We start from the raw sequence: 24,599 nt of genomic DNA, 5'->3' as shown, positions 1-24,599 counted from the left end.
GAATCAAGGATCCTAAGACATCGGCCAACTCCTTGCTATTGCTGGAGACACAAGCTGGGGCGTGTAGAATTCCAGCATGAAGTGCATAGGCATGATTTCTCTCCCAGCCCCAAGTCCATGCCAGGTGCCAGGATAAATGGACATTGTGGAGTCAGCAACAGGTCACTGTCACCACTCCCTCTCTAAGACACCACAAGAAACTGGTGATCAGGATGGACAATGTGGGCAGCCAGATGATATCACACATCCTGCAAAGACAGGCAGAAACTTTAGATCCTACTTCGTCCTAAAGTAATCCAGCATGCTGAGCACTTTTCCTTCACACCTAAACAGATAAGAGTTTCTGAAAACTCCAGCCTCAACTTGGCCCCCTTCCCATGAGTAATACTGGTCATGGCATGTAAAGACATGTCCACATGGTTTGCTATGTATCATTTTTTTCATGCCAGGTTTGCAAAGTCACCCCACCTGACCCCAACGCCAACAGCTCTCGACTCACAATCTCTGTGATTTCCAGGGGACAGTGGAACTTGTTTCTGGATTCTTCATAATGCTCACCACTGCTTTATCTAACCTCTGCCTTCTCTGAGTCCAGCATAAGACAACTTTGTTCCCACAAGTAGCTTCTAAATAATACCATGACCCCGCACAATGCTACAGAGGCAATCCCTGAGACTCACATGCACTGCTCACTCTCTTCTTTAGCCAGCACTCATGGCTTAAAAGCCAGAATCAAGGCTAGAGGCTGGTTTCGTAATATATGAGAACATCTGCCTAGTTATAGGGTGGAAAACACACAGCCAGCCAATGCTATGCTGGCTGAAGATGGGCTAAATCTTTGTACAGCCCAGGAAACTGTTTTCATTGTTATACAGGCAGCAATGTTAATGGGTACAGAATCATGTTGCAGAATCTTCTCAAGTTTTAAAGTTATGATTTTAATCCTCAAGCTACAAAAAAAAAAAAAAGTCCATGAAAACCAGTGATAAATTGAATGCTTTTTGTCAGAGCTGGGAACAGCTCAAGCTCAGAGAATCACAGAAATTGGGTATTGCCCCTGAAGGCAACAAGCTGTCCACTTACTAGTAATGCCGTTGTTCCTTAGCAGACACTTGCAGGTACACTGTTTCCACCCTGCAATCTGAAAGTATTTTGTACAACTTTAAAAGGGGCAAAGGTCTCAAATACCCCCTCTTCTCCTGGCTTCATCTAACCCTCTTGAAAGTACAGTGAAGCACAAGCAGTACAAATACCTGCAGCTCAAAGAGTTAGGTAATACAGTGAGATGAAAAAGTAATTGCACCAACTGCATTATTAATTTACATAAAAGAGTCTTTAAAATACTTTCTGGCATTACTAGCTGCTTCAGCCTATTTTCCAGCCCGCTGCAGAGAGGCCTCACTGTAGCCTGCGAGCCCCAGCCGAGCCCTGCCTCTTCCCAGAGAGGTTCAGTCAGGCATCCTGAAAGGCTACAGGTGGAGAACTGTCCTTTCCCCTCTGCAGCACACCTCAGCGAGACACCCAAAGACCTGGAGAAGCCCCTCACCCATGGACAGCACTAACCAGTTTGACTCCCTCTGTACAGCCCCGAAAGAACACTGAGCTGAGAAGGCAGCATTTTTAAAATATTTTATTTATTATACAAACTATTTACAAAATCAGCTACTACAACCACAGGCTTCCAAATTTTGGCTGAACTCTGCCAGAAATTCACCAGAGGGAACTAGGATTTGACTTGTATCATCCACAGCTCCTGGTTTCTAAAAACATGCAACATGGCCTGCAGGTGCAGCCTGAAGCCGGGCCCTATGCACCTCAAAGCAGCTTCAGGAAACACAGAACCTGTCCGAGATGATACCAGGATCCTAAGGATTTCTACAGAAGGGCCTCTATTAAGTGGGAATAAATAAACGGTAAAAAGAAAAGTAACGAGCCTCTGCCAGAAGTAACATACAGTATAGGTGACCAAAGCACATCCCCATTGCCAGTGTTAAGGGCAGCATAAAAAGTGACTGTACTGGGAGAGTATAAAGCTAGAGACAAGTTTAGAAACATTGTGACGTATCTCAGGAACATGGGACCAGCTAGGGGCCTGTGGAAACAATGGGGATGGGTTTAGTTGACTAAGAGCACCCATCACAGTTCTGACTTGCACTTGTGTTAAGAAAGTCCTTGGCATCTGCACAGCTGCTGGGAAGTGTGGGGTGTGGGCTGCAATGCAGTAAAAAGAATTTAGGAGTTCTTTCCAGCAGAGGAAGACTGCCCAATGTCCAGCTACTTCGTCCTCAGAATAAAAAAGTCCAGCTCAAGAGAAGAAGGGAGAAGATTCCTGAGGAAGATGTCACTGGTAGAGCTGGCCCATAGCTACAAGGCTGGAAACATCCTCACCAGGTGAGACTGCAAGACAAGGCTGCAACATGGGAACAGCTCCCAACAAACAGTCACCCACCTCCTCTCGGTCCCTGGAAACAGCAGTGAAGTGGTGGCATGGAGAACACAGGAGCTATAACTCTACTGACCATGGAAGCCATCTGCAGTGTAAATAAAATGGTACCATACTCTCCACCCAAAGGAGGTCAGGACCTTGCAGAATGGAGCCTGCACTAAAAAAGGGAGAACAGCCACTACTAAAGTGATCTGTCAGAGCGCAACAGTGGCAACTCTCAAGCTGGCAGCCTCCCAGCACCGTGGTGCCAGTGAGAGAATGAATTCACAAGGCAAAGAAATCCCCCTGAGTAGTCTCAATGTTCAGCTGGCTGCTTTTTGGCACCAAAATGGCTTATTTTTTTTTTCTGTACAGAAGTAACACACTCAGCCCAAGAATGGTTAAGATGCTGCCTTAAAAACATTTTCTAGATGTAGAATGTTTCCCCCAAATTCCCAGCCAATTCAACTAAGGTATACTGGAAAAGCACACACAGTTATCTTAGAATATCCATACTGTGCAGAAATCTGCCCTGATCAGCCTGAGGACAGCAGAAAGGGACTGAAGAGGATGATGTGACTTTTTATCTAATACAGTGTTCTAAAATTAGCTCAGGGTTGCCAGTCTGAGACTCCATTCTGGAAGAAACCCAGTAATTCCATAATCCAGTGAAAGCTTACACTGCAGGTAGTAGCAATGCAGGTTTCTCACACTTTGACTCCTGCATGCCTTTGACTCCTGACCTGAACTGTTTAAGGGAGTGTTGAGAACTTAAAGATCTTGAATTTTGCTTCACTGAAGAACTCATGAAGATTCCCAGATTCCCCTTCCCTTTATTTCCCTGGGAAGGGCTGAATGGACTGCCAGCAACAACACACCACAATCATAAGCTTACTTCTCATGCTGGTCTGCCCAGTCCTCTCCCCACAAGCCAGACAACTGTGAGTGCAGGCTGCTGAGTGATCACTTGAGTGAAGTTCTTGTTTACATTTTGTGCTGGAAAGCCAGCAGCACTGAATGGAAAAGGAGGAAAGCAGAGCTGAAGAAAGAAGGTAGGAAGATTGGGAGGACAGAAAGCCAGCTGCTCTCCAGGCACCAGCACCCCTCTGGAAACTCTGCCTGAAATGCAGTAGAGAAAAAGAAGCCTCAGGCTGCTGCATGATAGAGGTAGAAGCCAAGACCCTGTGGGATGCCAGCATGGAGGTACCACGCTCTGCCCAGTACCATCACCCCAACAACAAATGCAAGCCCAGTGCACACTGTAGCTGCTTACTGACCTGTCACTGTTACTACATAATATACATACCCTGAACGTGAATGTGGGATAGGCATTGGTGCTCAGCATTGAGGGATCACACTCATGCCCATACTCTCTCTCCTGAGGAAGGGAAAAGAAGGCAAGGGCATGGGACAGCTTCCTGTGCAACATCAACTGTCAGAAACATTCAATGGAGGAGAAACTCCTCTTCCAGTTCATTTGCAGAGGCTCATTACCAGCCACTGCTGGAGAAGGACGCTTCTGCTGCTGGACCCTGGCGGAGGTAGTACAGGATCACTGTCAGGGCCAGCACTTGTGCTCCGATGAGATTGTTCTCCCCTTTGGGTTACTCCCTCCAGTGGATACTGCCTATTTTTCTCTGTGGCACAGGCGACAGCAGCATCCAGAGCAAGATGGAGAAGGAGAATCAGAAACCCTTCTGGGTCAGGTGCTGAAAGGATGGACAACCCTATACTCTTCATGAGTCATAGTTAGATGAGTTATCAGGGTAGCATTACTGTGGGAGTTGAGCCAAGACATGGAAAGTTACTAAGGCTTCCCATGAGCCAGCTTTCCAGCAGAGCTCCATGCTGGTCTTCCCCCTTCCTCCCAGAGAGCTACAATAAAGGCAGCTCATCAGATGTTCTGCACATCACTAACTTTTGCTTATGAACTTTATCTTCTCACAGAAGGATGGGGGTGCAGGGAAATCAAGTGCAGTATCTCCTTGATGAATGCACCACAGTCCTTTTGCTGTTTCATGTTGAACCAAAAGGGAAAATGAGGGAAAGGGAAAAGATGAACTCTTGATGACATATTTGGGATACGGAAAGGCCACGTGACATCTTCTGGATGACAAGTTCCTTTACATGGAGTCTTTGCTCTGTGTCCATTGCCCATGTGAAGGGAAGGAGAACAAGCAGAGGACTGAACCTGGGTCTTGCCATGAAGAGCCAGGAGGCTAAGTTGTCTCCCGGAAAGGGGAAATCACAGCATGCCAAAGCCCTCACAACCCTCGCTGATAGCTAGCTGCAGCATCTTGTGCACTTCTTCATAGGAGTCATAAGTAGGGAGGCACAGCTGGTTAAAACTGCAAAACAAAAGAAAAATTTCATTCAGACTAGATCTGACAGGGGACCATCCCCATCACTGCTTTTAGATGGGTTGACACGAGCGTCACACACATTACATGTTATACACTGCTTGCTCACCACAACTAGCTGGTGTCATTCCCAAAAGCACAATGCAGAAAGTCCTACCACCCCAGGATACTTGCCAAGTGTGGGCTGTCGGCAAAGTACTGTGAGTTGGAGCTGCAATGATCTGGAAAGATGGACAGAGTGCAGCAAACCCTCCTGGGGGCAGCTGGGAGGAACCAGTTGTGAACTGCAAGAGCCTGGCCAGCTCTTCCTGCGTGAAACTAGAGACCACAGTCCAAAACCACCTCATGACCTGTTAGGAAATAGGAAAGGTAAAGCCAGTTCAGCCAAGCAAATCAAGTAGGCATATAAGCAAGTTGCAAGAAGATCAGTCAACTGCCCTTGCAAGCGAGTGCTCTACTAATAGTCAGAATTTTTTTGTTTTACCAGGGTGACACATAGAGGCAAGTATTACATAGTTTCTTCTTATCAGTTAAGAGATGTCCCACGCTACTACCTCCCACCAGTCCTTTCCCTTAAAGGAGAAAGCTTATGCTCTCCCCACAGAGATTTTAATTTTAGAAATACCTGCATAGGCAATGAGGTAGGCTTACAATGCAGAAGCTCATTTGCTTCTTGCACTATGCTCATCTTTTACTTTTTCACATCCTCCGGTAATTTTGCAGGAAGGTGGAACCATCCCAGTGTTTACAGCTAGAAGCTCATAGTCCCAATCTCTTTTCATCTTGGGTGTTTTGGCAGCTTCCATTATTTTTCTAACTGAAGCTGCTACCATTCCCATACCCCTCCCACTGGGAATTGCAGGGAGGGATGGGAACAATTACAGGGTACAAATTTAGGCTACTACATCAGTAGTCTTTACAACAGCACTGAATTCCAAACACTCCATGTTGGCTGCAATCATGATCTTCAAGCATCCCTTAGAGATAAGTGTATCACCACGAACATCTTCAGTAGCAATAATTCCCACCAATTCCTCCCAATTCCCTGCTGAACTGTTCTTAATTAGTGTTGTTGGATTTTCTTAAAAAGAACATTGCTGCTGATTTTTACCTGCTGGTAACTAATTAAGTATCACCTCTAGTCAGCCAGGCTGAAGGATTTCTCTAGGGTGAAACATTATTTCATAATGCGTGCAGTCCTACTCCTGACCCCCGAATCTTCCAGTTCGTCCTTCTGCAAGCTAATTTCCAACAAAGAAATCTGTTCCCAGTTTTAAGTTGTCTTCTGCTGTAGCTGGGATAACTGGTTTCAGCAAGGAGGAAGGAGAAACCCTTTCACTTACCTTCTCACGGAAGTGCCAAGACCCTCCTACCACTACAGCATGTGCCTTGAAGTCACAGACACTGATATCTCCAGTACCGCACATAAGCAACTGAAAGGTAAGAGACTGCAGTCAGAAAGTCAGGAGCTCAGGAAACAAGGCAACAGTTACTGTGCCGATTACAAACACTTAAAATGCTTAGAGAATAAACATTTTGGCTTTATTCCAGATCCAGAAAGCACTTCCATTTGTCAGAGAGGAGGGGAAGTAAGGGTAGAGATGCTTATGGAGGCAGCAATTACCTCAAGCTCATTCTCATCAAAAATAGCCAGGAGGTTCTCAGGAACTAACTCGTTAAGACCTGGAAGAGAAGAGGAGAGAAATGCAGCAAGAGCTATCCTCTGGGACATAAAGGCAGAAAGGAGCGGAGAGGAGACAGCCTGTTACCTTTCAGGAAGTGATCCACTTCCTCTCTAACCTGATTGGCCAGCCTGTATTGCGCAAGCAGATTTAGATACAAGATTTTGTTTTCATTGGTCACTGGTATTTGAGCCCCTCCTGTCACCAGTTCCACCACCTGAAAACAGGAGAACACTTGATCTTGAGTGTGACCAGCAGCATTCCCCAAACCTGAACTCCCAACCAGAATAAAGCCAAGCAAGGAGCTACTGCCCAGAGTAAGCTCAATTTTCTGGGGCACAAAGCAGAGTTCTCAGCCACTCCTGCTACAGGCAGAAGGGGTTAAACTGTCTCACCTTCAGGAACTGCCTCCCTCACCTTCTCCAGCTGTCCTGTTTTGCTATACTTCTCTTCAGCAAAGACCAGATCCATCTCGCTCACATCATTGTTCAGTATGAAACAAACTTTGGATTTATAGAATTCTGGGTCATCCGTTTCAAAATACTGTGTGAAAGAAAAAGAAGGCAGGGACATGGAGGGAAGAAAGAAAAACATACATTGTTAACCAGGACTCTGGATCTGCTTCTACTACACCAATGCTCAACCTCTCCCCACACCAATACAGGCTTCAGACAAGGCTGGGAAGCTTTACCTTGTAATGCATACGAAGTCCTATGATCTGAGCCAGGAATGATCTGGTGAAGCGAGCTCGAACCAGTTGTTTGTAAGCACCTCCCAGAGATGATTCATAAAGACACTTTCCTACTAGGCGGCCTGCAAATTCATATACTTTGAGTCGTAAATATGTGGGACGCCCTGGATTTGGATGCACCTGTGAAGACGAAGCAAAATGAAATATCCAAGTACCAGACAAGACTAATAAAAAACAAGTATGGGACTAGTTCAAGTCACTGCATCTCTCAGGCTACCCCAGAAGCTTTAGTGTAATATTCTCAAAGCCAAGCAATAGAAGTAAAATGCCTGAGCCTGCCTAGGAAGAATACAAAATGTTTCACATGCACAGGCCAGAAGCTGTACAAGAGCAGAAAAGTATTCTGAAACATTCAGATCCAACAAAACCTCTAGACACTCTGATGCCACCTCCTCTTGCTCAGAAATCCAGCCTTCCCTGCTGACTGGCCACCCTCTGCTGTTCATCCAGCCAGTTCTTTGACACTTCAATGGGTTAAGATCATTAAGCAAAGCTTTGAGAAAGGCACTGGAAGTGACTGTGCAGGCAAGCTAAAGAATGGGTAAGGTTGCACACCACTTAATAGCAGCAACATTACTTAACCATCAGCATGTCAATGCACACATTTCTGTGCATTCAGCATAGAAACTGCACTCACCAAGGCCTGGTTGTTATCACTAAAGCGGGTAAAGAGTTGATTGGTGGTATCAAATAACGCCTTACAGATGAGCTCAAACCACTCTCTGCGTGGACCTCCCCAGTCCAGAGCTACAAGATAAAACAAGCCTGGTCATCCATGGGTCATCAATTCAAGAGTTTCATGAATGCTGCTCACTATTACCTGACATGACAGCTCATCACCGTGAACAGCTCTATAGCAAAAAAGCAGTAGACAGGGACTCTAGAACTCTAGGTTCTGCTCCCAAACCTAGTCCTGATATTTTTTATTTGGGCCTCAGGTCCCTATGTAAAGTAGGGATAGAATAGCACTGGCAGGATAAGTTGCTAACATCTGTGAGAAAGTGATAGTACTGGAAAGCCACAAAGGATAGACATATTACAAGAAACAAGAATTTCAGACTAAAACTACTTCACCATCATTCCTTTCACTTCCTCCTTAAACATATTCACAAGATAACTCACCTTCTTCATCCTGAAAAATCACTTCAAAGTTTTTGCTCCAGTCAGAAACAGAAAAATTTCGTGTTGCTTTAAAAGACTGCAAAAAAAAAAAAAAAAAAGCAGCAGCCATTACTGCTTGGCACCCCATAGCCAATACGCAATCCTGCACATGTGGATAGGCAATTTAAGCAACACAAAAACCAAGAAACAGTCTAGTACTCTAAAGTATAAAAGTGAGAATTAGGAACTCCTAAGGTCTAATTCTTATTTGTCCAAAGCCACAGAAGCCCATTCCTCATTTTCTATTATAAGGTACATTATCCACATACAGCTCGTCTTAAAACCAGTGTGAGGTCTTAGCACAGCACAGATGTATCCCTCTCAAGGCTGCAGTACGGTATTGTTTAAAGTATTAAAATGCCTGTGGGAAGGAGCAATTTCTGTAAAGCACTCTCAGCCCACGAATTAGAATTAAAAAAGGAACATTTCAGAGAGCATTAGAAAACAGCTTCAAGGGTTCACTGAGTGCATACTCAAAGCAAGTCACGATGCAAAAAAGTAGCAAAATATTTCCAGTGTCTAGAACTTGCTGTGTCCCGATTCTGGATTCCAATTAAAGAAAATTTAAAAAGCTACACAGCAGTCCTCAGTCATACAGGTAGCTTTGGCTTAGCTTATCTTCAAATAGGTTAGAGCATCATGCTAGTCATACCTCTGAGTTAAACACCTTGGTCACATTCATTGTGCCTGTCAACCTTGGACACTAAAGCTTACATTTATTATTGTTATGGCCCTTAATTTATTTTGTCTTACCAGGCTGTAACACCAGTGCTCATGACAGCGCAGGAATTTCCAAAATAGCAGGAAAAATAGTCATGGAAATGCTGTTTAGAAGTGAAGTCATTTTGTAGCAAGCTATTAACCGAAACATAATCTCATAAACACTGCAAGCTTGTACGTGCAGAAAATATTCTAAAACACAGATTTACTGCGTGTAAGTCAAGGGAAATCCCAGCCACTCCTGCTTTCCCCAGAAATGTTCTTTTCCATCTTTGTAACATTACTGTTGTGAGACACATGTGGAAACAATAAGTCAGGATAGCTGCCTGCGCTGTGGACACAGTATTTAGAATGTCAGTTAAGAACTGTATTATATGAATGATGCTTTTTTAAATTCAATTTTAGAAGCACATCAGGTCAAGTCAGTATCAGTGAAGACTTAACTCCAGGACTCTAAAGAATATTTTATCATCACACTGAACCACTACTAGAAGCCTGTTGATGCAAGAGTTTCATCCATGCACCTCAGTAACACCTGACTTGACAGCTTATCTCACTGAATGGCTCTGTACCAGAAAAACAGTAGATGAAGACTAAGGAGCTCTAGGTTCTGCTCCCAAATCTGATCTAAGCAGACATTCTCGCTCTGGGCCTCAGGTTCCAATGTAAAGTGGGAACAGAATAGCACCAGTAGATTTCCTGCTTTTCCAGGCTATGCATGCATTTACCCTAGACATCTCTCAGGGCTTGATTTACTCTGCGACGAGTTCCTTAAAAATTTATCAGAGCTGAAGTTTCCTCATTACTTAAGAAACTGATCTGATCTTACTGGCTGTAGAGAAGGAACATAGCATCCCAGACAATGCCAAACCTGAACACAGAAGAGCTACCTTGAGATTATTTTTCTTTTTTCCATCTCAAGCTGTCTACTGGCATCTGCCTTGAAACAGAAGGACTAATTATTTTAATGTGGTTGCCCCAGCACATGCCAGTTTGGATTTCTTTAGGCACTGAGCAGAAAAAAAAAGAATGGAGGAAGCACTGGACTTAAGTGAAGTGACCAATACACTCACCGACTCCAGCAGACAGTGACGGCTGACCTTCAGCGTGACCTTCGAATGAGGTCTTTTCATATGCACCTGACGTAGCTCTCGCTGAAAGAAGTTCACTTTGTCCTGGAAGGTCTCTGAGCCCCCTGAGAATAGTGACAATTTGGGTCAGGCCTCAGCTGTCAACATCTCAAACATCTAGGTGTCCTGTTTTTGGCTGGGAAAGAGTTAACTTTCTTTCTAGTAGCTGGTATAGTGTTATGTTTTGGGTTCAGTATGAGAAGAATGTTGATAGCAACAATGAAAAACATCAGTGTGTTAACTGGTGTTTATACCAAGTCAATGATTTTTCAGCTTCTCATGCCCAGCCAGCAAGAAGGCTGGAGGGGCACAAGAAGTTGGGAGGGGACACAGCCAGGGCAGCTGACCCAAAGTGGCCAACGGGGTATTCCATACCACATGACATCATGCCCAGTATATGAACTGGGGGGAGTTGGCCTGGGGGGATCACTGCTCAGAAACTAATGGCATTGGTCAGCAAGTGGTGAGCAATTGCATTGTGCATCACTTGTTTTCTATATTCCAATCCTTTAATTATTACTGTCATTTTATTATTGTTATTACTACCATCATTAGTTTCTTCCTTTCTGTTCTATTAAACTGTTCTTATCTCAACCCATAAGTTTTATCTTTTTCTTTCCGATTCTCTCCCCCATCCCACTGTGGGGCAGGGAGTGAGTGAGCAGCTGCACGGTGCTTAGTTGCTGGCTGTGGTTAAACCATGACAACAGGTCAGCTTTACAGCCCAAGGATGATTTTTTTACAGCAAGGTTTGGAGACAGAACTCTAAAGGCAGTTTGCAGTTAGTCTTGCTGACATTCAGATACTCACAGGTGTGCTTTCAAAGAGCCTGACAGAAAAGCCAAACTGAAAAGAAACAGCTGGCATGATGAAATACATTCACTTGAAGCACCAACAGGAACAGAACATGAGACTCTGGGAATCAGAGTCCTCATTAGAGGTCATTCAGTGCTAGCAATCCTCATTCCCTGGGGAAACCAGCAGACTCAAGTGCTAACTTTCTGACTATTGTACCCACCTCACCACCCCTTTACCTATGTTTTTATGCAGAGAGCGAATGAAAGTGGCTGCCAAGATGTTCCTCTCCTTGCAGCTGAGCTCCACAGGGGGTTGGATCCCATCATCCACCACCAGTGTCAGTAATTTGTGCACAGGGTCAGGACCAAGGTATGAAAACTAGCAGCAAAAAGATGCAAGAACGGGTAAACCCATCATGTAGAAGGCACAGTATGTTCAGTAGACAGAGCAACACCACCTGTGCTCTAAAACTTTCTCTGCTCTCTTATGTAGATGCAGTTAACAGGAACACTATTTCAAGCATCCAGACTCCAGTTAGGAGGCTGCTTCAAACTTCACACCCTAGCCTAGGGGCTTCAGTAGACACCACCACAGCATTTTAGCAAGGTTGTGAGGAAAATAAACATGGGAAATGCAAAAGGAATCAAGATTTTTGCCTAGCATTGGGACAAAGGACAGGAAGGAGTGATACAACTGGCTCCTATTCATAAATATTAGCAGAATTCAGGCAATGAGAGGGAATTCCACAGTTGAATCTTATGCAACAAAATGTTGTTGTGGGTGGAAGCCCTTCTCTCCAAAAGGAAAAATCAAACTGTGATTCATCACAAGGACCACAAGATAACAACACGGAGGTGCAGTGACAGCTGCATGGAAAGAGACTCACCTTTGTGCCAGGACATACTCTAAAGGTGAAAAGGCGCCATGGAATAATCTTCAGGTAAAATTCTTTCACTGAGAATTGCTGAGCAACCACAAGGAAAAGAAAATGTTAAAGGTCACTCATCTGTTAAAGGCTGTCCCTGAAACACATGAGGCACAGGACAAATCCATAAGGCCAGGCCTCCCTTCAACCCCAAGGACAGGTTTCTGCAGTATTTGGTGAAATCTTCTTCTGGCACAATACAAAAAACCCCTTAAAGCTGTACAGAACTGTAAGCAACTTGTCAGTAAGATTTTACTGCATGCATTTACGATGGATGCGGGATCCCAGCATGACATGTTTTACAGCAATAAGCCATTGTGTTCAGTAGAACATCACCAGTCTAATTGGAAGGTAATGTTAAGTACACTTGACAAGCTGAATTCAGGACAAGTCTGTAATGCATTAACAAAAAGGGTTTGGAAAAAGTCACACTAACAGCACTATTGCTACTACTCCCTAATTTTCACAAACATTTCAAACAACTTTTAAAAAGCACTTGCAATTGCTGAGTCCAGGAGGTTTGCAGAAATTTCTTCTCAGTGTATTTCTGCCAGAACAAATCACTAACTGTGGAACTGTCATCTTCTGGAGCACAAGCTAAGATGAAATTTTAGCATCTTTAAAGAAAACACAACCATTTCCTGCACAAGCCTGTTCTAGCTGCAATGACTGGAAAAAATGACAAGCAGCATTTCTCCAGAAACAAAGCAAATATGAACAGCAACCCGTTAAAGAAATAACAGCATAGTAAGTTATCTGCTGTGCAGGACAGATGCTCTAGATTATATAGAGACTTATCCAGGGATACAATTACGCAGGCATCAGAATTGCATTAACAACTTTGGCACCCAAAGGAAACCTGCAACGGTACCCACTTCTGTTGATCTCCTTTACCAGGTAACATGATAGAAAAAAGAGTACAAAAGTCCAGAACGATACCCCAAGGATGAAAGGATGCTGAGCTCACAAGGACCCAGCACTCATTCCCAAAGCAGTTCTTAGAGCTGCACGCAGCAGAGATTTAGAACTCTCTAGTGACACTCTCTATCCTGTAACTGTTTCACAGCCCTCTTTCTCTCTTTGTCAGGAAAGCGATACCTTAATTAGTCTTTCACTTTGATGTCTATCACTGCATTTTTCAGAATGCATTCAGATCGCTAGATTAGCAAAGTGAATTTAAGTTTATTAGTAGATTTAGCATAATTTTCTTTCTAGTTTCCCTGATGCTTGTAGGCAATAATAAGGGGTAATAGTTTCTGTTAACATATTCTTACTATAAGAGAATCCTGTTTCTCTTGACTTGCTTGAATCCTGTTTCTTCTGTTTATACATTTACCTTTTGTCCTCTGCCCATTTTTTTTTTCCTTTTCTTTGCCCTGAAACATTCATGAAACAGGACAAAGACATAAAATCTGAGAAGTCTCTTCCTCTATGTTCCAATCTACAGGTATCAGAAACTGACAAAGGGAATTGCAGGTCTGACTTGAACAGAGCTAAGGCAAGGCAAACAGACTATCTATTGAACAATCAGTAAGAAAATTCCCAGTAGGCTTTGGGTCAGACCTAGAAAGACTCATGGAGTCCTAAAACTTCAAGGAGCATTTTAACATTATTCTCAGTCTACTGAGACATTTTACCGCCTAGCCTTAGGCAAACCTTTTTTAACCAAATCTGAGGCACCTAAATCTGGAGCGAAGATACAGGGCACAAGGAAGCTCGTCAGTCGCAGTGTACTTTAAACGTGCACTCAAGAGTGGTAACCTTGTGATATCTACCTTAGGTGACACATAGCAGTACACTTTTTTAGGTTTCTTCACTTTCTCAGGTGTTTGGCTGTCAGAGGGAGAATCTTCATCTTCATCCTCAGTTGCAGTAGAAGGACGGCGCTGGGAGGAGCTCAGGTGCGTTGGTGGAAGTTGCCACTGAGTGTTGGTATAACTAGGAGCATCATAAAGGTAGGCTTCAAAGTAAATACTGACACCCGAGGTGGACACATTGCGTTCTACAATGTTCTTTTCATTCTCTGAGTGAAACAGATAAGAGAGTTGTGTAAATCTTAACGGAGACCAGAATAAAAAAGTAAAGAATCCACAGACCACCAGCAAATTAGTTGCTATGATTTTAAAGAAAAGGCTACACATCCAAAGGAAAATCCGGTCAAGTGAAACTGATGAAGAGAACCCAGGAGTGGGATAAAAAAAGATTTCAAGACAGCAGTTTGTCTGTCCTGGCTTCAGTGACCGGTTGAAGAAAAAAGGAAAAAGGCATACAGAACGTCCATCTCAGAGCACCAGCTTGAAGGCATAGCCACTTGACAGCCGTATTGCAGACTGGCTTACTCATGAAGAAACCAGGAATTATAAAATTGTAAAAAAGCACATAGGTCACATGCACTGTCATTCATCTATATAGCATAACATACAATACATGACTGGCTCACTCCCAGTATGGCCCAGATGCTAAGTACTAGCAAGCAATAAAAATTGCCTAATTTCAGAGGTAAACCTCCTGAGATGGGGAAAAATACATGTGCTTTTATCAGCTGATGAAACAGAGTATCAGCCTTCAGAGACATCCCTTGTCAGGAGCAAATTCATTTACCTTAGCATTTTTAAATGAATAGGCATTCCTTGAGCAATTAAGCATGGCTAGCCTGCAGGGAAGCCACATTTAGCTCTGCCACACAAGTGTGCAGAGCATCTTGTAAGAGGACACCTGGAGAATGAATACTGAGTAGGTCTCGACTCACCGCTTAGAACAATGATGTCAAAATCACCATTGCTTATGGGCTGGTTCTGGTAGGAGATGCAGGCATGGAAACACCCCCTACAGTGCAAGGTGAGTCGGAAGAACACTTCGCAAGTCTGCCGGTTGGACACCACAGACTTCTCAAACACAACGTCAGAGCTCTCTTCTTCTTGAGGACCCAGCTAAACAGAAAACAAATTAATGAAGGGGGCTCTCTGGCTCACCTGAAGTCAAGCAGCAAGTGATGAGGTTGCACTCACCTCATGGATGGAGAGGCTGTAATTGTGCTCATCTATCAGGGACACAGAATTGCTGGTGGGATTGTCATACTCATCTCTGGGAACTATCTGCAGAGTGTGCTGCTGTCCACAAGTCAGCACCAGAGTGGAGAAATGGCAGACGATTTTGGTTTTGGAGGGAACCACCATCCCTGAAGACAATATCAGTTTAGAGTCAAACAAATTCCAAGCTGAAGCTACCAAGAGCAAAGGAAAAGCAACTGGGGCACAATACCCTTGAAAATGGATCAAATCTAAACACATTCTACAACCCTACATTAAAAAAATAAAGTATCTGAGCACTGAAATACATGATGTGGTGCACAGAGTTTGCCTTGGGTCAGAAACTTAATACTGATATAGCAAACCCAGTTACTAGCCTTCTAAAGAATGTTTTTTCCACCATTCTAACCTTCAGCTCAAGACTTGCTCCCACTGCACATACAAAATACAAGTCAGCTGACATCCAAGGAAACATGCAAATTCAGCTTACCAAAAAAACTTTAGCCTGAAGGGTATCCAAATTAAACCTGAGCTTCCCCTTTTTGACGAGGTACATTAGCAAGCTTTGTATCTATTCACAATGCAATGGAATAGAGGTACTTTCAATGAACATGTACATGAAATATAAAAGATGCTGATTGGGGTCAAAAAACAAGAGTAGAAGGAAACCAATTTAAAATGGATAAAAAAGTTTTTAAAGAAGCATATAATCAAAGGTATCAACTGCTCCAGGAGCTTAAAGGAATAGAGTAGGGTATTCAAAAGAGGAAGAGTCAAATCATGACAGCATTTCCAATTCAGATGCAAATAACTCAGTACTTTTACAAAAGGCATTCTCTGACTACTGGATGGATCACGAAGAAGTTACTACAAAACGGAGAACATGACATAAGTGGTTAGGGAGTTTAAGCAGCACTAATGACTTATTCTGTAAGGCAGTTTCTATTTTGCCACATACTGGTAGTCACAAGTATGTTTTAGTCATGGGTCTATTGCTGGGATCTACACATGGCAAGAGGAAAATGGTAAAGGGTAACCCTTTCCCTGTCACCTACCTATTTTAGCTGGAAACACATTTACCTAACTGCCTCCAATACCTCCAAATCCACTTTGAATCATTAGAGGGCCAGTTAGATCTTACCTGGCTGGAACACCTTGTAGTACGGGCTGTAAGCCACATTCAAGCCACCGAGTTTTACAGTGATCTCGTATCTCCCAGCCCTGCGCACAGTGAAGGCCACTTTCACCACATTGGAATTAGGCTCCTGAAGAACTTCCTGGGTTACAGGAATATCAATTGCTAGCTCCACATGGCAGATGTGAACTCGCAGCCCCACAGGCCGGTGAGCAGGGAAGGGTTGCCCATTTTTATAGAATAACTGCATGGGAAATGGAGAAGTCCAGGTCAGCAAAAATATGCAGTGCACAGAGGAAGAGAAAGCAAGTCGCCTTGAGGAAACAAGGGCAAGAACCCCAGCTCAGCAAAGGAAAAAAAATTAAGAGCCAGCTCTGTCACACAGGCTGTGTTCTCCAAAGCAAACAGGGCACAAGTGGGCATTGAACAGCCTCATCTCTTTTGTGCTGGGGTTCAAATGAGTGCCCTGAAAAGAACGTGCCACTAGGCATTTCTTCTCTGCACTGTTAGTGCAATATCAGAGCAGAAGCCAAGAGAACCCACTACCAAAAGGAAAAAAGCAAAGCCACATCCTTTCAGAGAAACAAGCAGATCTTGTCCATTTGTACAGCTAAGCTCTGGAAAAGCTCTCACCAATTTATTATAGAAAACAGTTTGGAGAAGATGCTGACCTATGGAGCTGACCCAGTCTGTGCTGATAAGAAGCATCAGCTTGAAAACGACGTGTTAGATAAAATCACAGGCAGCTCAATCACAGAAGTGATCTGCTGGACAATTTCAGAGGGTAACATACCTCAACCAGTACTTCCTTACAAGGAAAGAATTACACCTTGAAACCCTATGCGCATGGCTCTTCAAGAGCTGCAGCTTGTGGCCAGACCCTGCCTGCCATCTGCAATCAGCCTGCAATCAGCAAGAGGTTACTATTATTCCGTTTCTAAATAAGGGAGGTCGTGGGGCCTGAAGTAGTACGTATCTTGACTGTCAGTGAGAGAAAACAGTGCATGCAACAGCTACTGTTGATGAATAAAGGGCTAAGCAAATGGGAGACAAGCATGAAGTGGAAGGGCACATTGCTGGAGCTGCCATAAGTGAGAGTCAGTAAGGTGAAGGGAATAAATTTAAACAGCAGGAACAGAACAAGTCCCTTTCCCCTCAGCTCTTTTTCACTGCCTGCCCTGGAGTTAGAACACCTTATTCACCTTCAAGCAGAAGGGTTTTCCTTGCCTTACCAGGAGGTATGGGTATGGCAACCTAGCTGAACCTTTCTTCTTATTTCAATACCCTTCTTGGTAGGGAAGGTGGGGCAGAAAGGTGGGCATGAGCCCAGCAAATCTGTTCAAACTTTCTCCACTTAGTTTCAAACTCTCAGTATTCAGGCCCCTCACCTATCTTATTTGTATACTTGTCTCATTCCCCTAGACTTGGCCTTTTGGTATTGGAGAGAAAAAAGAATCCTTGGCAGGCTTTTCCAGGTCAGACAGAATAACACTCAATTTTGGAGGAATGGGGAGCAGCCATGAAGCTTTACAATTCTTGAGTTGTTAAAACGCCCATTCCCATGCTCCCAACTTCAGCTGCACAACCAAAAGATAGCACCAAGTCTGCTGAAGCCAAGGCTCAGCCCACTCACTTCCCAGTAAAGGAAGCAGTAGATAGGACAAGCCTGGTCTCCTCCGGTTCTTCAGAGGATTCTAAAGAGAGGGAGATAAGATTTTAAGGAGCGCAAACCTCAGCTATGCACTTACAGAGTTCTGCAACACAATTATGGGTGGCAGAAGACATAAACAGATAGTTTTCCTACTCCTAAGTTACATCCACCTTGGCCCCAATAAAAAACATTTGAAGAGCCCATCCCTAACTCAGACCTCTGTTCCTGCCCCCAAAGCTGCATGGAAACAGAAATATTCCCTTACATGCACTCGGAAGGCCATGCTATGGCCCACCTCATAGGGGTCCTTCCAATCCCAGGAGATTTTGCAGGACCGGGGATCCAGGTAGTTGCCTCGCACGTAGTCATAAATAGTTCGCTCCCCTCGGCGTTCCCGGTCCTCATGCTGAAGGAAGCTGACTATACGTGCGGCAAGCTCAAAGAGGAACTTAATGGTGAAGAAGAAAACTACCACAGATACTGTGATCCCACCTGCAGCAAGGAGAGAAGAGAGGGTGGTTGCAGCAGCATGGCTGAGTCAGGCACCAAAATCTCCTCTGTGTGAGCCCAAGATGCCTTTTATTAATGACATTCTACTCAACTGCAAATTAGGTGTTTAAGGCAGAAGCTATTGTGTGAACGTTTATGGTTTGTGTTATGCTACAAGTAAGGTTAGAAAATAACAAGTCCCTTAAAACTCTGCAAATGACTGCAAACAGAGAAAAATATGTAAAGGTGGTACAGAGTCTCCGGTATGGCTAGCAGACATCCCAACAGAAGCATGGAATTCCCTTTGAGCTGCAAATTAGAACTACAGAGATTCCTTTAAGGAAAACAGTTGTATAACCACACAACCCCTGCACATCACATTAAGGCTGGATTAAGAAGCATCATGGAGGCAACAACCCTGCACTAGTTCCTGAAAGAAAAAAATAAGGGAGTGGCTTAGGAATGAGGACAATGGAAGGACTTTAGAAGCAAGAATAGTGGAGAGGCAAGTCTGCCAGGTGGAGGGCACAGTGTGGGGTGACAGTAACTTCATGTTTGTTAGGTAGACTCTGAACTAACATGAAAGCAGAAGCTTTCAAGAAATCCTTCTAAAGCCTATGGAGAGGTCAACAAAGACAGTGGCAGCCTTTCCTTCACTTACCAATAATGTAAAACATCAGGTCCCTTCGGTGAGACACACAGCCGAAGATCACAGCTGCATCTAGAACACAAAATAGGCCAAGTCCAATCCAATGACTCTTCCTCACACACACTGGCCTAAACTTAATCTATGATTCCTCAGACAAATACCTATCGATCATCTATCTTCCTCTCCAAGGACATCCCTAAAGCATTATTCCGTAAGACTGTGATTTATGCAAACAGCACAGCATGCTACAATGAACAGTTCTCCCTCCATCACAGATTCCCATTCAGATTCAGGGATCTATAAGGACAACATATTATCCTCAGAAACCAGTGAAAGCAGGCTCTGGCTGCTCCAAGAAGGAGCTACTTTTTGCAGGATCACTAAGTTTGACAGCACCAGCCAAAAGCCACTCATCCAAACTCTCATACCTGCTTGCTACTGCAAGTCACAAAGTTAACTTCTAGTCTGCCATGAAAGCACATCACAGAGCCGCCACCAAAATGGACAGAAGATGACCCTCAACCAGCAACCTTAGAAGAAAAAGCTATGGAATAAAAGGGTTGCAGACAAGACCATCCCCATTTGTTCAGAACAAACAAAATCCTTCTAGGGCAGAGCTGAATCCATTTTTTGCCCTGTAACTCTACTACAGAAAGTACGAATGCAACTGGAAAACAGTCCATCTGTATTTTTCTGCTCACTTCTGCAAAGCAGAGCCTCTCCGCTGAAACTCTCACTGATCAACATACAAGCTAAAACCTTGGTTTTGTACGCTATTAAGATTACAGCAATTTTTAGAGACACCAATCTAGAATCAATTTCTCACTGAGGGGACTGCTAAACAAACATGTAGTAAAAAGACCACACCCAGAACAACAACATGCTGTTTGGTTGATAAGACATAGCTGACAGATGGAAGAGCAGCAGCAAGGAACACGACAAGTAGACAAACAATTTGGCATACACTAATGCATACAATATAGCTCGCCATGTCACCATTCAGTTAGTGAGAAGCTACATTGTGCATTCAAGCTGCTTTTTCTATTTCTTTTTTTTAAACAAACACAAAAGGGGAGTTATTTATCAGTCACCTCAACAGCAGCAGCAATGGACAGCAGCATGCAGAAAGCTTAAATGAGGTATTTCCTCCCAACAATAGCCATGACTTTCCAACCTAGCAAATACCGTTTGCTGGCCTCCACAGATACTCCAACCCTCCAACCAAAGAGCAATCACATACCTTTACACAAGTGTCCATGTTCTAAAAGCCAAAAGGGGGGTACCCATTCTTCAGCATCCTTCCTCTTTGTGCCCAACACTGGGGCTAATGTCAGCAAGAAGAGGCCATAGAGAAGATTATCACAGAGGGAGAAACTCCTGGAACTTGCATCACAGAATCACCGCTGAAAGGTGAGCACAGCAATTTCCTCCTCTTTGTGGAAAAGGGTTGTCCTGCAATATTGCTCCCTATAGCCTGCTGTTTGCTAGCTTCCCTGGAAAAGAAAAAAAACGAGAGAGAAAGGTTAGATGTCTCCACTGTTGTGGGCAAATCTAGCAAGTAGAAACACATGAGAGGTGTAAGATGCAAGAATATCACTAGATGTCAAATGCATAGGAGATGAGCTATAAAGGATGGTGCAGCTAAGAACCTGCATGCTATTTATGAGGAGTGCTAAGGAGCAGGTACCACTTCAAGCCTTCACAACCCACAAAATGTCACGTACTATTCTCAGACTGATTTTGCCCAAATCTAGAGGGCTATTTATAGACAAGCCTAAAAATAATTAAATAAATAAATCTTTGAAAGTTCTTGGATCTCAAAGCAAACTAGATAATTTCTTTTGTTGCTCTTGTTTTAGGTATTCAGGAAACTAGTATCCTCATAAGGCATTTCAGTTTCAGCAGCACTATCCACTAAATTACAGTCTACTGTCAAGATTGAGATTAAAAAAAAAAAAATCAAAAAAAAATCTAACAGCAAGGATTGATGCAGCCCACAAAACCCAGGACATATGCCAGAAGAAAAGCCACAGAACCTACACAGTCAGTATCTACTCATTCAGAACACAGATTATATAAAGGAGTGAGAATGAAATGAACAAACCCACACTCACCACAGCAACTCTCTGTAAAGAGAGTCAGCTCTTCCAGGGATATAAGTGATGCACTCCTTCTGCCTGCCATATCACCGCCTCAGCTGCCACTTCCTCCTTACTCTCGCCTCATCTACCTTCCTCTTCAGATGTCTCTTATTTCCCTCCATCCCAATAATCATACAGATCCGGCTGCCTTTGCATACGTCCACTAAGCTTTGTAATGCATATGAAAACCGACAGGTAAGTCTGTGCAGAGCTCTTTGATTGTGCTGCAGAAGCAGCCAGACTCTCACTCTCTTTTCCTCCCCCACATCTCAAGGAAAATCCCACCCACTCAGCTATTTTCTTCTTTCCTCTGCTTGAGCAAACAGTGTTGCAGTCCCCAAGGCATAAGGTCTCATTCTCTTCCTAGATGAAGGTTTCTAAACTCATATCTCTGTGTATTAAGAATCACAGACTTAGCAATTTCATTGGTATTTGAGTTCTTTCACAGTACATATCCAAGATGTGCTACAAATGGCTGGTTGAAACTCTGCTCCAGCTTGGCCTGGCTGTGGAAGGTGTGTGGTTCCTCCCCACACAGCTGAGGAATTCCACAGAAACTTATCAATATTTGGGAATCTATGACATCTCCCTCCAGCATCTTACAGAACCACTCTCTTCATGTCACTGAAAAAACAACACAAAATTGGCCCTGTGGGTTCATCTACCCAAGCCATTTCTGCCTCAGTCCATAACTCTTTCCCTTCTGTAAAGCATACCACAAGTGACACAGACTCTCTCTTGAAAACATAAAAAGAGAAAGACCCATCACTTCAACAAGATTTTTAAGTCAATTGAAGCCTGAGTATCTTGATCTGGGTTGCAGAATTTCAGAGCTCACTGGACACAGGGAATTAATTATCTCCCTCAATCAGCGCAGCAACTTCTCATTTTATTATCTCTACATGAAGTGGTAAACAAGACACCAAGTCAGGTGGCCACCAGAGATGAAGTGGCTGCCATACAATCAACTTCCCTCTAGCATACACACTGCCATCAGCCTTAAGGAGGCTCTTGCAGCTAGGATACATTGGGGTAAAGAACCAAGTTGTGAGTATCTGGTATCCAAGATATGTTGCCACTCACTTACCAGAATGTAGGTCTAAATTAAAATAGTATCTGTGCTAAGAACTGCCAGCTAACAATCTGGGAAATGAACTCTGAAAATCAGCAATATAAGGTGCCATCGTAGCTAGGCTGGAAAAAAAATGCTGAATTGTCCGACAGGTCTTAGTGATCCAAGGACAGAGCAAGCAACGGTCTCCTGCCATCTGCAGGGAAAATGGGTATTTGGAAAGCTTCACCTTGGTTTGACTCCAGGAGAAGTACTGGCAGAATCAGCATAGACAGTATGGAATCATAAAATAAACCACATTAGTGCTATTGCTTCTCTTAAGTCAGCAAGGAAAGGAAGGTCAGTAATGGGAAAACATTTTGTTTGTATTACTGCTGCTGTGAAGCCAGAAGAACACAGAACAAAGCTCCAGAAGAAAGCACAAGTGTAGCTGCACATACAAAAAGAACTGTAACACAGTAATGGCACATTCGTGTGGCTACTGCTATGATGCCAGTTGGGGGCATGCTATACAGAACTGATTTACTGAGGTCCTAGGAAATCTGTTGTGCCTCTTATTTTTTTTTGGTGCACTGATAAATTTAACTTCCTCTCTTGTCTCCCTTGACAAGTTCCAAAACTAAGAAGATGGACTTAAAACCTTTCTGCAGGTTGATACTACCTCATCCAACCAAGAAGAGAGAACCCTTCATCTCTGTGCAAAACATCCTCTTGATCCACATATGCACAAATGTCCACCACCAATGGCACGTGTGTCTCATGCCACGCACAAGACGACAATTCTCTTCTGAGTAAAAAGGCACAGTATTTTCGCACATTAAGTAGAGCATGCACAAACTAACAAACAGGAATGCCCATGGGAACCTAACTTTAAAATACACCCACAGAAGACTGAAGAGTCAGCGCAAAAGGCACTGAGCAGGCTCCAGTATCAGCTGTCAAGGACAAAAGCCACATCAATGGCCAGTGTCCATACAAAACAGTCATTCTCTCATCAGGGCTGGGATTTGTCATACACGTTTACACGCAAGCCAAATAAAATAGTGACAACAGGAAAAAAAAAAATAACATGGGAGACTTTTGCCAACTGCCTAAGTCTAAAGACTTTTCATCACAACTGAACCACCACCAGGGCTGTCAGCTCCTCCCGCCTTCCTCAAACACAGCAAGCCAGCCAGATGGCAACTTCCAGGCCAGTCTCGTCTGGTACAATCACCCAGGTGGAAAGCTTAGCCACGGTTTCCCTAACAAACCGAGTTCTCCTTTCAGCCTAATTTTCTTCCTCGTTGTCAGAGCCTCAGTCATGGTTCTACTGAGGCCAGCGCTTCAGGAAAAAACTCCTGCATAGTACCTCACCGGCTGCATATCTGCTTTTTCTGACCAGCACACCAGATAAAACCGGTTGCATTTGGAAGATACCAACAGCTGCCAGTTCTCACTAATCCCAAAAGCTTACATGAGAAAGATAATAACAAGGAGGCCTCTCTCACCCTTCCCTGCACAGGGCACTACAAACCAAGTGCCTGGGACTAGTCTGAGAACACGGAGAACGTTTCCTTATGTGTGCAGAAGAGATACTTCAGGTCAGACTACACCATTACGGCTGCAGAAAGCACAGCTGCAATTATGCTCATTTGCCAGGATTTCAGGTCACAGCTGTTGGCAGGATCTACGGATCCTGACAACCTGCTGCTCTTCATGAAGAAGTTCACGAGCTAGAGTGCAGCACAGCCAGCTTGACTTGAAGTCTTCAAAACGCGCCAGCCCGGCGAGCTTAAGGAAGCGGGCTGAAGACCTCCGTGCCCTCCCAGCTCCGCAAAGGGGGGAAGGAGGGCGACGGCTGCGCTGCGGTTCCCCCTCCAGCCCGCACCAGCTGTGGCTCGGCGGGGCCACCAAACCCCGCGGCCTTGCCACAGGCGCCAGCCCCCCCCAACCTACCCCCCGTGCCACCGGCAGCGCCGTGCAAACGGCACGGCTAAACCTGAAGAGAAAGCCGGAGGCCGGCGCGGGGCAGGCGGAGCCAGCTCCTCCCGCTCACCGGGAGCCCCGCTCCCGCCCGCCCCCGCCGCCGGCAGAGCGGGGACCTCCGCCGCGGTAGCTCCAGGCCTGCCAGGGGCAGCGGCGGGGCGGCCCCCAGCACGGGCGCCCGGGGCCGGCAGCGGGGCCGCCCGCGCCCCTCCCGCCGCCACCCGCGACCGGGCCGGGCCCGGCCGGGCCACCACCCCGGCGGGACGCCCGAGCACGGCGGGGCGACTGAGTCGCAGCTCCCTCGCCCCGGGAGCCCCGCTCCCCCCGCCGGAGCCCGCCCTCCCCTCCCGTCCCCTCCCCCCAGGCGCGGGAGGGGGCGGGGAGCGCCGTTACCGAGGGCTCCGGCGGCGGCCGCGGCGTCGGGCCCGCTCCTGCGCGCGACCGGCGCGGGCTCCCACTGCCCCGTGCCGGCGGCCGGAAATGACGCCACGCCCGGACCTTCTCGGCGAGGCG

General features: G+C 44.9%; 2 protein-coding genes across 16 annotated transcripts in view; both read right to left on the bottom strand.

Annotated features, from left to right (window-relative positions):
- Positions 1-3,866, bottom strand: part of LTBP2 (latent transforming growth factor beta binding protein 2) — a 98,721-nt gene extending 94,855 nt beyond the window's left edge. For 2 of the 5 annotated variants that reach the window (XM_075030179.1, XM_075030181.1), the window contains exon 1: positions 3,732-3,854. In XM_075030179.1, the coding sequence (XP_074886280.1) occupies positions 3,732-3,854 (123 nt within the window). Of the gene's footprint in view, positions 1-3,731 lie in introns of all 5 variants that reach the window. The other 3 variants (XM_075030182.1, XM_075030184.1, XM_075030183.1) reach the window with 2 other exon arrangements.
- On the bottom strand, positions 1,615-24,573 carry AREL1 (apoptosis resistant E3 ubiquitin protein ligase 1). 11 transcript variants are annotated; one of them, XM_075030190.1, is made up of 21 exons: positions 21,020-24,104; positions 20,146-20,398; positions 19,334-19,449; positions 18,918-18,977; positions 18,033-18,259; positions 16,123-16,360; positions 14,961-15,130; positions 14,702-14,882; positions 13,728-13,975; positions 11,914-11,991; positions 11,264-11,405; positions 10,173-10,294; positions 8,341-8,416; positions 7,856-7,965; positions 7,159-7,338; positions 6,885-7,010; positions 6,555-6,684; positions 6,410-6,468; positions 6,129-6,218; positions 4,895-5,135; positions 1,615-4,773 (listed from the first exon to the last, which is right to left on the bottom strand). In XM_075030190.1, the coding sequence occupies exons 4-21, from the start codon at positions 18,931-18,933 to the stop codon at positions 4,709-4,711; spliced, it is 2,499 nt and encodes an 832-aa protein (XP_074886291.1). In that variant the 5' UTR covers positions 18,934-18,977; positions 19,334-19,449; positions 20,146-20,398; positions 21,020-24,104; the 3' UTR covers positions 1,615-4,708. The 11 variants fall into 11 exon arrangements, with proteins under 11 accessions (XP_074886291.1, XP_074886290.1, XP_074886289.1 ...); XM_075030189.1 differs by having other exon boundaries at positions 19,334-19,435; XM_075030188.1 differs by lacking the exons at positions 19,334-19,449; positions 21,020-24,104 and adding an exon at positions 24,480-24,573.
- Positions 24,574-24,599: the final 26 nt, after the last annotated feature.

Source organism: Buteo buteo, chromosome 6 (genome assembly GCF_964188355.1).
Source record: "Buteo buteo chromosome 6, bButBut1.hap1.1, whole genome shotgun sequence".
Taxonomy (NCBI): domain Eukaryota; kingdom Metazoa; phylum Chordata; class Aves; order Accipitriformes; family Accipitridae; genus Buteo; species Buteo buteo.
Note: the sequence above shows the minus strand (reverse complement) of the source record. Positions and strands in the feature narration are given on the sequence as shown.